Source organism: Coloeus monedula (genome assembly GCF_965178545.1).
Source record: "Coloeus monedula genome assembly, chromosome: 22".
NCBI lineage: Eukaryota > Metazoa > Chordata > Aves > Passeriformes > Corvidae > Coloeus > Coloeus monedula.
This window is the reverse complement of record NC_138802.1, coordinates 407,231-423,912: the sequence shown is the minus strand read 5'-3', so window position 1 is coordinate 423,912 and position 16,682 is coordinate 407,231. Positions and strand designations below refer to the sequence as shown.

The 16,682-nt window shown below is 40.5% G+C and overlaps 1 protein-coding gene across 1 annotated transcript in view; it reads left to right on the top strand.

The window, feature by feature from the left end:
- PEX14 (peroxisomal biogenesis factor 14) overlaps window positions 1-16,682 on the top strand; it is a 70,685-nt gene that overhangs the window by 19,797 nt on the left and 34,206 nt on the right. Inside the window, exon 3 of the mRNA XM_082295673.1 lies at window positions 13,320-13,404. Within this exon, the coding sequence (XP_082151799.1) occupies window positions 13,320-13,404 (85 nt within the window). The remainder of the gene's footprint in view (window positions 1-13,319; window positions 13,405-16,682) is intronic.

Sequence of the window (16,682 nt, the reverse complement as noted above, 5' to 3'; positions counted from 1 at the left end):
GCAATTGACAGGGCAGTTTTTCTGACTGGGACTAACCAAGCCTGTAACCATGACGTGCCAGGAAATGTGGCTTGTGGTACAAACAGACCTAATGTTAAGATCTTAATATTACATTGCAAGCAGTGAGCTGGTGCCTGTTCCTCTTTGTCCTCAAGTTGTTGGAACTGTGGGGAAGCCCCAAATAAGCTGCTTCTCTTCACTTTGGCTCCTCTCTTTTGGAGAAGATTGACGAGGAGTGTCAATATCCCTCTAGTTCAAGATGTTAAATAGACACAAGCCACTGGTTCAGCTTAACACATGTTAAAGGAGAGAGAGATACCTAATTGTATCAAAGCCACTCTTAAGTTCATGTATGTGGAGCCCATCAAGCTGAAAGCATCCAGACAGCATCTGCTGTTATCAAATCACTCTTGAGTCGAGCTAATTAAAATAGAGCTTCATTTTTCTGAACCATTGTTTGGCAGGAATTTGAAACAGGTCTAACCCAATTTCTGTGTGTTTATGAGCCTTTATTATATCAAAAGTACTTTTCTGTAAATGTACAGGGCAGTGTTAAATGAATTGATCCGCACTGTATCACTGTAGATGTACTGTGGGCTTCCTAATGATTTCTCTTTTAGCTTTTTCCAGATACAACCCAGAAAAGCTTGCTTTGTCCCTTATCATGTCATCTTCCTTCTCTCTTTTCCTTTCTGTCTCACTCTCAAGAAAGTAAATGTCCTTGTATTTCTTTCTTTCATATCCTCCTCCACTCTATTGGGATTTTTGTATTATTAAAACATTTACACATTTGCTGCCACATGCAAATGCAGAATAATAAACCAGGTCTCTTTATACTCCAGACAAGAGCAGGAGGTCTCTCACCGCTGATTTTTACCCCGTTCTCATCCCTTTTGGTTACAGGGGATGGAGAGGAGGGGAATCTAAATGTTGCTGTGTTGGATCTGTTTGATGTAGCATTTTTTTCCTTAATTTTTTATGTTAAACATTTTATATTTCAGCGTTCGAATTCTGGGTATCGTATCCCTCTTTGTAATTTGCTACGTACCAAGCACAAAAGTAAAAGAGATGTAGAAATTTCTCCCTAAAGACAAGTTGCGCTCTGTGGCATGTGAAAGCTAATTCATGAATATTCTCTGCAGAAGGGGAATACCACGAATCTGGCCAGTCTGTTCAGAGCATCTGAACTGGAGTGGCAGCCCAGTGAAACAGTAAAGTCAGGAAATAACTATTTTTCTGGTACCCAGTACAGCCCAAGTTGTTCATATGATATTCTTGAGTCTTAAATTTACTTCTGAGCAGTGGATTCATATTACAAAGAAAGAAAGTTAAGGATTAGCATTAAGTAAAAATCCTGACAGTGATCTATCGTGAAATATCCCTGCAAAGGTGATAAAGACTTTGGACTTTTAAAAATAGATGGAAAAATACAAAATAAAACCTATTTTTCTGTATAATTCAAGGAAGTTTGTTTCTTTTAACTCAGTTAATTCACCTTGGAATGGAATTTACGTGTATTTTATTTTGTATTTAATGCCGTCTGTTCTGGGTGTGTATATTCAACTCCTCTCTACAGCCTGAGAGCATTGCACAGGAAGGGGTTCTGGGGGCAAGTGCAATGTTCTGCCATAAGCAAACCTGTGGGGAAGGTTCTATTAGATGTTCCCAATATCGTGAAGTATGATTGTCTCCTGTTCTGTGCTTTTGGAGAGCTTGTTACTCAGAAGTTTGCTCTTTTGTTCATTGACAGTGACTCTCTCCTGATTCCTCTTTTAATAAATTTAAGTGAATTTAATGCTGGCAGAAAGCAGCAGAGTCACAACATTCAGAGGACACAGCAGGGACGTTGTGCTGTGTGCTTTTTGTGTAAGTCTTGTAATCAGACCTAATCTGGGGGCCCTGCTGCTGGGGGCTTGACTAATCTATTTATTCAGTTCCCATCTCCTTTTCTGAGCCCATCAAGGTGTGCAGTGGGTACTTGTCTATCCAGCAACCATCCTGTCAATGTGGTCCCTTTCCCAGCCCAGGGACACAGGCGATGGCTTTGAGAAAAGAGTTTCTGGTAAAGCACAATTGTAGAGGTAAATCCAGATACTTTACGTGCAGAAATAATTCAAACAATGTTTCTGCTCACATCGTGGTGAGTACAGAATGAATGTCTCAGATCAAAGAATGTCTTCATAGGCTTTCCAGCATTTCCTGCATGTGCAGTTGTTGCTGTAGTTTCTACTGCAGAAAGAAGTTTGCTATTCTAGCAAGAAACACTCTTTCATTTTGTGTTTTACAACACCAACAACAAAGTCAAGCATTTGGTCTAAGGATCCAAAAGCCCAGGAAATGCATCTCTGGGGTTCCTTGTCAATTTGGGACCTAATGAAATATAGAAAATACTCAATAAAAGCACCCTTATTACTTTAAATGTTTAAATGTGGAGTTTTTAGCCATCAGGTTAATGTTTTTGTGTCTTTTTTTGATTTGATTGTGAGCACTTTTCCAGGTATCTCTGCCACTTGAGCACTAATTGGATTTCCACAGATAAACGGTGCTAGCTGCAGCCCTTACATCACTGTGTTTTTACTTCATCATCATTTTATTTGTTTTTACTGTAAAGGTTAATAAATCTTGGTGTGTTTAGAGTATGAAACAAGGCAGGCAGGCGAAGAACTGCAATGTGAAGGGGTGAAGTTTTATATGCTGCTTTCTCAAGTCAGGGGTGGGAGGAGGAGCAGCTGCCCTTTGTGGTGGTTCTAATGGGCTGCTGGGTACGTTAGTCACCCAGGGAGTGATCCATAATCCTTAAGATAAAAAGCGTTGATCTCTCCACTAGTTCTCAGGCAGAGCTGTAAGGCATTGGAATTGGGTTACCATTGATTTAGGGTGGGGAGAAGACTGTGTAGTGTGGGTCTGCTTAAAAAGGGATATGCGGGATTTATTTAGCTTATTTAATTTTTTAAAGAATATTAGAAGCCTTTCAGTGCAAGTGCGCCAGAGTTCCCTGTGGATTCTCAAGGAAGTTAATATAGTACTTGCCAGTATTTTAGGGAAGAACTTACTCGATGGCAGATTTTAGTCAAAATTTAGGCTGTAAATAAATTTCTATGAGAATTTGTTAAGGTCCCAGATGTTTGCTGTCTCATTCATTTGTTCAGGAAAGTGTGTATTTTTTATCTTTCTCATGGTTTCCTGGGAAGGTGAGCTTGACTTCCTACCACAGCAGAGGTTTTCCAGCCACAAAGGCAGTGTAGAAGCCCTCTTTGGCCCTAGGGGGATTGAAACGTGTGCATTTCAAACACCAAATTTTGGACTTTGTGGCTTGATAGAAATCGATTGACCAGCCTGTACTTGAGCCAAAGCAGCATTAAAGACTGAATGTACTTTTTTTCTGTAACAGAGATATAAAAATGCTTTGTAGCGCCTTTGGATCAGGTGCAGACTCCTGAGAAAACTACATTACAGCCTCGGGTTTCCAGTCATTCCAGTCTGTAGCAGCAGTGGCCGTTCTTCCCTTGGTGTTAATTCCCTGCTGTGGACCCAGATTTCAGAGAGATTGTTGATGCTTTATGCAGCATTTGTCAAGGAAATGGCTGCTTTCTTTTTTTTTCCTGAAGTGAGTAATTGTTTATTAATTTTTCAGCACATAAAGAGCATAATTATAATAGTCCCTGACATGTGCTGGCTGTGCCAAGGTTTAAGAAAAATAAAACCCAGTGGAAGTGCTGTTTTGAACCATCTCTGATTTTTCAGGCCTTCCTGCTTAGGACCCAAATTTCTATGTAGGAATTTGGGACAAGCACACAGGCGTCAGTTTAATTCTCTGTAGAACGACTTCTCTTGGATGTTTTAACTCAGTTTAGGACAGTGGGATCTTACTCAGGTGTTTTGAGAAAAAAGAGTAGGTGATCAGTATGCTGGATTTTTTGGTACATGAAATTTTTTGGTATGTACAGTGCTGTATAGGTTGAGCAGCATCCTGGATTTGTCTTGACACTTATATGCTTTGTTTCTTTAAGCAGTGAATGTAACATCCATGAAAAATGCTAGATTGACCCCAGGGGAAAATGAAGTGGGCCCATTGTTTGCAGAACATTTATGGTCTGGACAGCTACTGTGGAAATGTTCCTCATGTTTGCCATTTTACTGTGTTTCACCCGTTACAGAAGAAGCAACCTAAGAGTCGACAAGGAAACTCAGTTGCTTTTGAGGCTCATCATGCAAGTTGCTAGAGTTGAAGGAGGAATTGTGTGATGTGAGCTTCGTTCTGCTCAGAACTGGACAAAGACAAGGGACGCAGCTGCTTTTGAATCTATAAAATTATTCCACTTGCAATCCCCACAGACAGGGCAGCTCTGGCCAATCAGGCTTCTTGCCCCTTACTTTGTTTTTCCCTTAATGGGGCAATTAACAGCAGGAACAAAGTGCATGGTCTGCTCAATCTTATTATTTGTGTTGTAATAAATATCGAGGAGGCCAGTTGCAGACCAGCACCAGGCACAGTGCAAATACAGAGGAAAAGGACCATTCTTGTCCCAAAGAGCTCTAAGTAAAAAGAAAAAAACAACCAAAACTGCAGAAAGGTCTTCCAGTGTTTTAAGTCCTTCTCCTTTTGCTGTTTCTTCCCAACTGCTGTGGTTTGCATGATTTATTGTGCACCTGTCACAATTTCCAGTTTCTTTAATGTTTTCAGCATGAAACCTTTTGTTTGTTAGATTCTGGTGATCCAGATAGTTTCCTCCAGTATCTCCTATATTTATTCCATCATTCAGATCTTCCTCGTCCTAATGTCATCACAGCCCTCTGACTTCAGCCCTAATTGTTTGGGGCTTTATTGATAAAACATTCATTCTCTAATCTACATTTCCTATGATTTAAAAATTCTGTGAAATGGGGCTCTTGAAATAGGAGGTTTGGGGAATAGTAGCTTGCTGTTTTTTCTTGTCACTTGAGTCTTTTCAGTCTAAAACATCTTTATAGCTTCTTCTGCAGATGGGTTCTACTTTTGATCCTCTGGGACTAAATCTAAACCATTGTATTACTGGTTTTGTCCAGTCCCTTGACTCTGGAATTAGATGGATCTAAGTAAGTGTGAACAGTGATCCTGTTCTGGTGTATCTCTGATTGATTCAGCCTTTTGGAGCTTCTCATTCAATAGTGATTTTAAGTAGTCGGGCACAATTGTTGGGTGTGACACAGACTTCTATTCTCACATCATTCTCCAGCTCCCTAACATGTCAATGAACATCCTGTAGTCCTTGTCTGCCCTGCAGCTAAAAGAATGAAAATGTAATAAATTACAGCTTCATTGGTTTTTACACTCTACACATGTGAAGGGAACGGGGTAAAAGGGATTTCTTTCAAAAGCTGCTGTATTTGAGCTCTTCAGTAATGGCCACATGGATAGAGAGAGGAGTGAGGAAGGTGAGTTGGAGGTGCTGTCATCTGCTCCCCTGGAACCTGGATCATGCATTTTTTTTCAGTTGTGGAGCCAGGGACTGATCCTAGTTCTGCTGTAGTGAGCATCTTGAATGCTAGGTCATTACATTCCTTTGGAGTGATTGAGCTCAAACAGCTTGGCACTTGCATTAGTTTTACAGCATAGCCCCAGTGATCCCTAAGCTCCCTCCTGTAAGAAGGGAGAAGCAAGTTGTGGAAATTGGGTACTGTCATGGAAAGTCATAAAAAGCAGATTCTCTTTCCTAAGTCTTGCCCTTCTGTCTGGCATCTTTCTTAGTTCAGTGACCTTGTCACGCCTGCTCCCGCCTGGGGAGCCAGCTGCCTCACCTATGGCGTGGGACACGAGCTCTCTAGTCCATGTCTTATCCTCGGGGCTCCCGGGCGTTCAGTGCTGGGGTTATTGCCATTTTCATGTAAACAGAACTTCAAATAACTTGCTGCCAGTTGGATTGCAGGCGATATCCCCCCGCACCCCCACCGTGCTCGTCTCGCTGCAATTCCTTCTTTGGTGGTACTGGGGATTACAGGGAGCTTGCAGCTTCAGTTTAAGCAGAACTACAAAAAGGGGATTTTTAAAGTTTATTTTCCCTCCGAAAGTGAGATGATTTCTCTTCAATAAAAAGTTAAAATGTTTGAACTCTAGAAAAAAGGTTCATGCTGCTTACTGGTTAAATTTATTATGGCTGCATTATCAGTTTAATACATTTAGTTTGCTCTTCTGCTCATATTTCTTATAAGATGTTTTTCCAGCATTTATCACTTCCCTGTAACAGTTTTTATTGTGTTAAGCCTGATGTTATGAAGCCTCATTTGGAGGTGTATTTCTGAAATAAAAAAATACATAGCTAGCACATTTTCTCTGCAAATAAAAATAGTTACTGTACATTTCTTTTAATGTACGTGTAAAAGTTTCTGGTTCTTTTTAGGTATATGCTTTAATATTATTCCTCTTAAAAAGACAGGAATTTTGTCAAGTTGTCCACTGTGTCCTCAGTAGAATTATAAAAAACTGAAGATGACAGATACTTCACTTTGAAAGGTGACTACTACACCGACAAAGTTGCTACTTTTCATAAGGGTTTTTACTCCATATATCAATGTGTTTTAAGAGAGGCTTGGGTCAATAATACCATGCTTTAGAATTCCCTAAATACATATTTACACAATAGACCTTAAAATATATTAGTCTATCATGTCAGCTCCTGTACACTTCTATCTGGGATGTTTTATGTCCTTAACATATGATACAATAAAACTTTATTTTAGATAGCATTTTTCATACAAATTGTATCCTAAAATGTGCTGTGGGGTTAAATGAGACTTTCACAAGGTAAAAATTAAAAAAAAGCTGAAGGGTGCAGGAAAATTAAGGGCTTTGCATGGGATAGTAGTATTTAATTGAACAGAGGGAATCTGAGTGGAGAATACACTGAGCTGAGAGCTTGCAAGTGTGATTGGAGCTGCAGAGCAGGATCCCTGGAAATGGTGAGGTTATGTGAGGAAAGGCTTATTCTGTGTGAATGAAGGAGGTGGAAAGGTCACGCCTTCAGGAGCAGCTGGAGGAAGTGTGGAGTAGCTCCTGGAACAAAGAAGTTGAAAGCAGGGACTGTGTGGAGTCACTTCTTTGTAGTGGGAATAGCAGAAGAAATGAGGGGAAAGTATGTTGAAGAGGAGGAAGGCAGCCGAGAGCGTGGTGTGCCAGCTGAGCTGCAGGGTGGGATGGATGGGAACAGGGTGGCAGAACACCGGGGATCTCAGCTGCTCCATCGCTGCTCGCTCCAGCCTGGCCCCGGCACTCCGCAGGCACAACACACTGACAGCTCACATGGGGTTTTTTCTGGCTTTTATAAATTCAAAAAAAAAAAAATTTTGGTCACCCTATTCATGTAAATTAAGTAGGGCTTTTTTGTATGTGATAATTATAGATAAATGTATTTAAAGTAGATCTGGATTTTGTAGTCCTCAGGAAAAAGAGGAAGAACAATTTTTCCCCCCGTCCCTGTCATGTGTTCGTTTTAATGAGCAATTTTAAAAAATTGAAAATAAAAGAGGAAAATGAATAGGTGTTGAACCAGCCTGTGATATGTAAATGCCAACTAGTAATTACCTAAAACCTCAATTTTCTTTCTGTTTCATCTTGCAAAACATTTCATTTCCACTGAGTGAAAACACTTAATTTGGGGCTCTGACGGCGGGAGGGGGGCGGCGGCTGCGCCGCCAGGGGGCGCGCGGGGTCCGCGCGGGGCCCGGCCGGGGGAGCCGCTGAGGGAGCGCCGGGGCCGCGGGGCCTCGCCCTCGCAGGGCCGGGGTGGAAAAGACCTCCGGGAGCATCGAGTCCAGCCTCTGACCCAGCACTGCCTTGCAACTAGCCCGCAGCTCGGAGTGCCACGGCCGGTCTTTTCCCTGAACGCCTTCAAACACGGTGACTCTACCACCTCCCTGGGCAGCCCCTTCCAAAGTCTAATCACCCTGTGAAGAAATTCTTCCGGGTGTCCAACCTGAACATCCCCAGGTGCAGTTTAAGACTATGTCCTCTTGTCCTGTCGCTTGTTTTCTGAGGGAAGAGCCCAGATCCCACCTGGCTACGACCTCCTGGCTGGGAGTTGTAGAGAGCAAAAAGGTCCCCCTGAACATCCTTTTCTCCAGGCTGAGTGGGACCTATGACAGGGACACGGCCGGGACCAGTTTCCTCACCCTTCGTGTGGGTGCCTTCGAGTTAGGTGTCATTCATAGTCCGAGTTCCCAGTACCTAGGATTTTCCCTTTTTGGTCGTGTATTACCATTTTTGGTTGGTTTTTTTGTTTTGTTTTGTTGGGTTTTTTTTGTTTTGTTTTTGTTTGTTTGGGTTTTTTTGGTGAGTTTTTCTTTTTTTGGTTTTTTTTTTTTTTGTGGTTGGTTGGTTGGGTTTTTTTGTTTGGCTTGGTTTATTTGGCTGCTATTCTGTATTCTCTTAGTTACAGGTTCTTCATCTCGGATATGGCTCAAAATGTGTTTCTTTCCTGCCTTTGTTCCCATGAATCTTGCTTTTCTGCCTCCCATGAATCTTTCTTTAAACTGTATTTTTTTTCCCCCTTGCTGTTTTACATGAGGGCTTTGTCATTGGTGGTATAACATTTTTAAACTTTTCTCCATCCAACTTTGAGATCTGCCAAACTTTGTAGGTTTCTAGGTTATCTCTCAACCAAAATAATTCCCGGGGTTCTGTATGTTTTCATATAAATCTCAATGAAATCACAGGAGCTTTAAAGTGTTTCCCCTCCCTTGACTGACCTGCAGTTCATTCCTTTACAGATGACAAGTGTTTTCTGTGAAACATGAATTTCACATGAATCCTGGGGTGCAGATCACTGAACTGGGACAAGGCTTGTCCCGGAGGAGGAGCAGGGCTGGAGCGATGTCCCAGGCCCAGCTGGGCGGGAGCGCTGATGGGATGCGGGAGCAGTGCCTCCTTAGTGAGATATATGGCTTCATAATTAGCCCCTTGCATTTTTTCCGAGTGCTGGCATCAGCGTTCTATGATGTGTTTCCCTGATTAACAGCTGCTTTGCAACTATTTCCGTGTGCCACCGATAACCATATTTGTCAAGTTAGTCCTGTCAGGGCACTGATTTCTTACTAAAACACAGCATTTCTGTTGCAAGGGGTTTTCTTGTTCAGTGTTGTGCCAGGCTTTTAAGTCAGCCCTTGTTAAAACGTAAGTTGGCTTTAGCCTGATGCTTGTTAACAGGATTCTGGGTATCTCCTTTAGAGTAGGAGTGCAGAAACCTTTCACAGACAATTTAATCTTCCGAGCCTTGCAAACATACAGCCGTACACTGAGGGGGTGTTGCTGTAGGCTAATATATTGATCAGTTCCATTTGCCCTATAGCTGTGGCCTTCTGCTCCGGCTGAAATAGGTTGAGTGTTTGTTGATACTGCCATATTATTATTTTTTAATACACTGGAAAAAAATTAATTCCAACTTCTTTTACATACGTCATGTATATTGCCAGTGTTGATTGCTTCCGCACATGTAATGTAAACTGTCTGTGCATAGTTCATGGCCTGGGCCGCCTCTGCTTAATGAAAAGAAGTGTTGCTTTTAAACAGATACAGATCCACTCAGAAAGACAAAATACCATCCCTTGCAACGTATAATTCAGACCCAACCTTTACATCACAGGTCATCTCAAAGTCTCAGTCTATCAACAAATGCTGTTTAGTAATAACCTACAGAGGGTTCCCAGTATTAGGAAATCTATTAGAGCTCTTACAAGCTGTGCTCCCAGTGTCTTTTGAGTCTGTTTTCCATGTGGAACTCTCTTGCCAAATCCTGTGGAACTTTTATTGATGAAGATATTTTACATTTCTGTGAATTTTTTTTTTTTTTTGAGTTGGTAGAAAATAGGCATTTGCCACAGTATTTTAAATTCCATGGTTTATTTTTTTAATGCAGGCAACTGATGAAGTAGCTTAGATTGCTCTATTGGAAACCCTGCAGCTTTGAGCACAATAAGAAATAAGGCTGTCTTTATCTTCCCCATTAACGCAAAAGGAAGGGAGATTAGGAATGAGGGACCTTGGCTGTAAAATCCAGGTGCTGTGCTTTGGCCCAGAATTTTGCCAGCCTGCTGCTCTCCCGTAGCATCTGCAATAAAGTTCCTGTCTTTATTTTATATCTTTGACATTGAAGCAGAATATTTGGCCTGAATTTATGTCATTTGTCCAGTTGCAAATATAATCTATGAATAGTGACATTGATCTTTTAATTGGAAAATCAAACCATAGGACAAGACCTGCTGCAGGATTCCACCCATCTCCACCCAGTCAGAAAGATGTCTTTGTGGATCCTGTCACTGCAAGAGGGGTGGTGGTGGGAAAGCAAGTTCATGGAACTGACTGGCTTTTAAAAGCCAAATTCACTATCTTCCTTTAATACAAATATGTACGTGATCCATTAGATAAAGCCAGTGTGCTCGACAGTGCATGCTGGCAATCTAAGAATCAAAGCAGTGATACAATGCTCATTATTTGGCAGTGTTCTAATACCATAAAAATTTGGAGAAGTGTTACAAATGCTACAGAAATAGTATGGAACAATGTTAGCAGCTGAGTCAGAGTGCTATTTGCCACATGATTTTTTTGGCTATACACAGGACTGCGAGTCTTCTCATCTTCCTCCTCCTTTTTCTGTTGTTTAAATTATGGAGTGCAGTTGCTCTTGTTTGTGCAAAGAAAATGATCCATAGAAGGTAGGGAAATTCTTGTGTATGTTTGTTGAAAATATTGGCATTTTGACATGGCCAAAATTGCTTCAGAAGTTGCTCGTGTATACAAGATGAATTATAAAAATGAAGACATTTCAGCTCAGCCTATAGGACAAATGTTCATAGGTGAATGCAAACACAATATCAGAAACGTGGGATTACCAGAGGGAGGAATACATGCCCCGGATTCTTTTTATGGAGTTTGTTGTTGCTTGTAATTTTATTTTGTTTTAAGATTAAAAAGACTGCAAATAATGGAAGAAGTAAGGCAGGGGAGAGGTAAAATAGAAGTTTATTTTGGAGTGAAATTTACTACTGCAATGTTTACGTTTTTATAAGGCAAAAATGAGCTTTAATAAAGGGTTAGAATCGATGAAATGTTCACATGGTTGTGATTGAAATAGCACAATGAAAAATACTGCTTATTTCTTACAGGTTTTGTAATACTTAAAAATTGATAATTAAATATAAGAGCTTGCAGAACTGCAAGTCTGCAGGCTGTTCGTGTATCTCACTAAATGTGGGAGGGAGTGTTAAGGAGTATCTGAAGACACAAACAAGTAATTATTGTTAGAAGGAGAGTGGCTTTGATATGTTCACGTGTGTGTCGGTCTGCTCATTTGGGCATCCTTCTTATTCAGCATATTATCTTAAGGTTATTAGTTTGGGCGCTTTATATTTCTGCATCTGGCACAGCAATATCAGCACAGTTTAAATCTGCGATTTGCCTGTCACCTGCATTTCAGCTGGAGACAGATCAAGTGCACATAAATGAAGCCAAAGTGTACTTTATGTGGGGTGTTTTGCTCTACTGTTTTGTGGTTCAAAATTACTGAATGTAAACTTAAGGAAAAAATGGAGGAAAACAAGAAAATGAAAGGAATTAAAAATAACCCATTCATTTTATCCTCCCAACTTTGAAGTGTGCTGGGACTTTGTCAAATTCCCGTTAAAATAAATATGTCAATTTTGTCTCTCTTCCAAATTCATTTATCATGCTTTTTTAAAAGGTGTTTTCTGCTTTACCTGATGTTTAAATTGGATTCGCTCGTTTATGCTGTTCTTTGCTGTATCCCCCATGTTTTTCTTAAATGAATTAGTAATGACAGCGTACTCCATCATACCCTCTCTACAGCCACTTTAAGGGAAGCCTGGTGATCTAAACCTTTTAACCTATTAAAGATGATTTTCCCCAATTGAATCAGACCCACCACAGGTGTAATAACTAATCATTTAAACTACACCTGCTATTATGTATTTTTAAGCCATTATGCATGTTGGATAGATGATAATTCATGTTTATTGCATTGTCCAATGGATCCGTTTTGCCTACACTAGCCTGATTAATGTATTTAAAGAAATAAGAGATGCAATTTAAAAGAAAAAAAACATTGATGGAATGCACTGAGGAGTACATTGAAAGTGCCATTAAACCCATCAGAACTTTGCTCTCTGACCAGAAATGCATATTTGAAGCATTTGATTCAAACACGAAGTGAAACTTAGTGATTTCAGGAGTGATGCTGTATTTTCCCTTCTTTTTCTGCTGTCAAAGTTTTGGAAACGTTTTTGGAACTGAATTCCAGAAACTGTATTTTAAGATAAACTCTTAAAGACCTGTGTATCATGGGTCTAGCATATTAGGATGGTTAATTTTAGCTCGAGAGAAGGGAAGTAATCTCTTCCACTAGTTCACAGGGATGTGCTGTTAGCATATTATTCCTCATGATGCCACAATCGGAACAGATGTCTTTGTATAAAAGTAGAGCGAATCACTGGTGCAGTAACATGTAATAACATGTATAACAATATAGGGCAGTATGTGGAAAGTGAAACTACCATATGAAGAAAAGAATCAAATACCTTTCACTGGCACTCAGTGGAAATGTAAAAATCGAGTGCTGTTGTTGTTGATGCCATTGAGTATTATCCCAGGCTTTACCCTTTGCTTGGCTAAGTGCTCTGTTCTAGGTGCTCTGGCACCTTAAAGAAGGGTGTGGAAGTCAGTCTGTAGACAAAAGTAATCTGTGGCTTTTGCTGGTGCAGAATACAAATTTAACTACTCGCCTACCCATTTGTGTCATTCAGAGTGACTTTTCTGATATTTGGTTACACGATCCAAAATACGTGAAGTCGCTTCTTCTCTAATCATGAGAAGCTGAGGTTTATTTATTGCTTTCAGTAAATTAGAATGATGGCAGAAAAGACCTTAATCTCTTAGAATCTGCTGGGAGATTTAAGTCAGATATAAAGGAAGCATTCTTACAATAAGCCAACTGTTACAGATCACATGCATTGACTCAAGGTTGGCTTTAACTGTGGGAGCCAACTTAGTTAAGAAGAACACAATATAAATAACAGAACCATCTAAGAATCTTAATGGAGCATTTTGTACGGGTAGAGCTGCTTCAAGAAACTTCTAGGTTGAAACACCATAATTGTGCTGTCTGTTTAGAGTTAAACCACAAGCTCTGATACTTGTTGAGCCATCACCAACTCCGTGTGATGGGTGTGTTGCCTTACTTTGCAGTACACAATGCCTAATGTAAAATAGGGATTTGACCATATCTAACTTGGATCTTTTCTCTCTTCTTTTTCTCCAATCCTCCTACCCTCCTCAGATTGTGACAGCAGTGAAATTTTTACAGAATCCACGGGTCCGCCAAAGTCCTCTCGCAACCAGAAGAGCATTCCTGAAGAAAAAAGGTATGAACTCTTAAGGCTGTGATCTCAGTGATAATGAGGGACCTTGAATTAGTGTAAAGCCAAAATGTATTGCTGCAGAATATTAGATGTTACGGACAAAGCAATTAGTCTGTCTCAAAAAAAGATCTGAAGTTTATAAGAAATATCAGTCTCTTTTCTTCCCAATTGACTAGTGCAATATTTGCACCAGATGTGGAATTGTAGAATACAAAAGACACATGGGAAAATTTTGGGTTAACTGTTATCAGATCTTTTCTGCGATGAGGATAGTTCAGAGTTGTAGACTAGCTGGTCAGTTCAAACCTTACTGACACTGGCTTTAGAATGGCCAATTTCTGGGTGAAAAGGTCAAATGTTTCCAAAGGGAGCCAGAGAGAGGCAAAGAGCTTGGTAAAAGTAAACAAGGTTAGGTTAAGGTCAAGCTTGGGGTCAACCTGACTTTCAGGCTGAAATGGTAAACTACTGACTGAGTTTAGCCCTTTTCTATAGCAGGGAGAGAACAGATCCTGACAAATCCTTTAATGTCTTAGGTGGAACATACTTTGGTCATTGCTACAGAGAATTTATTTTACTTTCTGACTCATAATGGAAGTATCTTTTGTTCGTTTTTTTATTTCTTAAGTTTTTATTCCACAACTTGCAGTGCATTCCAGGTGAGGTTCACTCCATATTTTGCTACAGTCCTGGGAGCATATTGCTTACCACAAGATGTAAATAACAACAGTTTTAACTTGAAGTTAATTACATGCATTGTGACGCACTGTAAGATGTTGAACTGATACTGAAAATACAGAGTCCAAACTTCAGAGGGGAGTGACCCACATATACATTGAAGTCGTAAGTACTTCAAGGTACATAAAATTCTAGAGCTAAAGATCTTGAGCTTTGAAAAGTAGGGAAGCCTATGAAATACGTGTATTTCTGTTTGGAGTTATGAACTGTTCCTTTGAGATGCCTGAGACCTGAAGTCATGAGATGGAGAGTTCAAGTATATGCACCACTTTGGTCATCTTGAACAGCAGAGAACCTAGAAGGGAATGGCCACCTTGTGTTTTGGCAATGATGTCATGACAAATAGTTCACGGGCACATCATTTTGAGTGTGATCCTCTCACTGCCTGTCCTAGTGCCAATTAAGAAGACATTCCAGTCACGTAGGTATGTTGCTTGCCCTGCCCTGCCATCAGGATGACATTAAAATTTGGAGCCTGTTGGTCGCTGTGCGCCATGAGTTTTTCCTTGAAGTATGTGGACCTACGGGGAGTAATTAATCATAAAAGCTTGGGGATTTCAACTCTATCATCGAAGCAATGAAGCAAGGGAAAGCTGAGCCTAAAAGCTGTGCTGATTACCCGGGGTAACCTGATACAAAATCTATTGCTGCCGAGAGATCCTTAGCCCCCAGTATATCGTGCAATATTATAACTGCCTGATCTTCTTCTGTGCTGACAATGACCAGTTAGTCCTCATTTTCTCTCTCAACATGGCTGGGTTAGAATTTCATTTGCAGAAGGTATTTAGAGCAATTTAGAGACAAATGTCTCTGATGTTTGCTCTGCACTTCCCCACCGCAGGCTTCGCTGAACAGTTTTTCGTATCAGGAGCTCCATCTAATCTGTTTAATTTTAATAAATCCCTGACTGGGAGAAGAGGAAGGGTGGGGAGATGGAGGCACAGAGAAACTGTGGCCCAACTAATACTTCTTATGAATTACTTGGCTAATAATTACTAAAGAGCAGAAATGGTTTGGTAGAACTGTTTGTTTGTTCCTGTATGTTAATTAGCCCTCCTTCCCTTTGTGCTAATTGTTTTTTTTTTTTTTCTAAACTTAACCATAGGAGACAGGAAGGAGCAGGGTCCAGTAGCGCCTGTACCCAGCAGTCAATGGAAATATGTCCATATGGAATGTAGCCTGTGTTCGACGCTGGCGTGGTACCTATGTGGGCTAGCAGATGGAGGCAATTATTCTTGAAACGTAGATGTCATGGCTGGTTTAGTCTCAAGTAAATGAGGGATTACAGGGTTTGGTAGGCTGTTCCCCCAATTCTCTGATATACAGTCCCTGTCATGCCAGTGATAATGTTTATCCCCAGTTGAGGCTGTCTGGTAGAGGAGTCCTCACTGCCAGTTGAAAAAGGTCCTGCAAGTGTGACTTTGCTTAAGAAATTTCGCTTCTGAGACTCACAGAGGTGGTTCTGCCTAGAATTACAATATTTTCTTCTTTTTCTATAAGCATCTCCTTCCTAAAAAAGGCCAATCAAATTTTATTTCCTTTTAGTATTATTTAATATTTAATACAGGAGCTGGATTTGGTTTAGTACATTTCAGTGAGATGAGAAAGGAAAGTTTCTGCAGGATCATCAGCTGGACTGGGTTTGGTGAAACAGTCATTGTAGAGGCTGAAATCAGGCATTCCTGGTTCTATGCAGGTCAGGTGGTGCTGAACTGCTCTCTCTGGTGCATGGGGTGATATAGTGTTGATGACAGTTGGGAGAATGAGGGTATCCTGGATTTGTAAAAGGGCTTTCAAAAGTCGGATGAGATTTCTCTGTTGTCTTAAGCACTTTTAAACTCCCATATACAGAGGCATTAATGAGAAACATAAAGTTATTAGAATCATTTATCATTTTCTTTGAAGCTTACACTGGCATTTTGTGTAATTTATGACATTTCCTCCTTTTTATCATGAACTTCTTCAGATGAAGGGAAAAACAGCTGTTTCCCCTCAGAGTATCTGAAAGAAAAGAAAGGAAAAAAAGATGCTGTTTGTTTTTTGTCCAACTCGCTGATTCTGCTGATGACATGCCACAGAATCAGCGGCGCCTTGGGAGTAATTAGACAGCATGTGGGGCTTAAACCCTTGTGGAAATGTGTCTGTCATTTAACTGTTGTGCCTCAGATGTCCTGCACTGCTCAGTTACCCATCCGGTAACTCATGTGGCTTATTAATTTTGTGTACTCTGAATCTCTTAACTTCTGGCAAGACAGAGAAAGGTGGTGGAAATGCACTATACATGGGAAGCTCTGTTTTCAGGGTGCTGAATTTTTGGAGCAGAGAAGGGGAAAACTGCTAGGTTACAGACTTGTTCTGTCAACTTGGATGAAGAACTGTTTTCTTAGTTGCTTGTTCTCTTCATCTGTAAAATGAGTACAGTAATGCCTTTCCAGAGGGGGATTGTGGGAACTGATGAAAGCATATGAGGAGCTCAGAAATAATAGTGATGGAAGAACAGAGGTGCATTAGAGCAAGTTAATGTACAATTGTTGAGTTATGTTGGG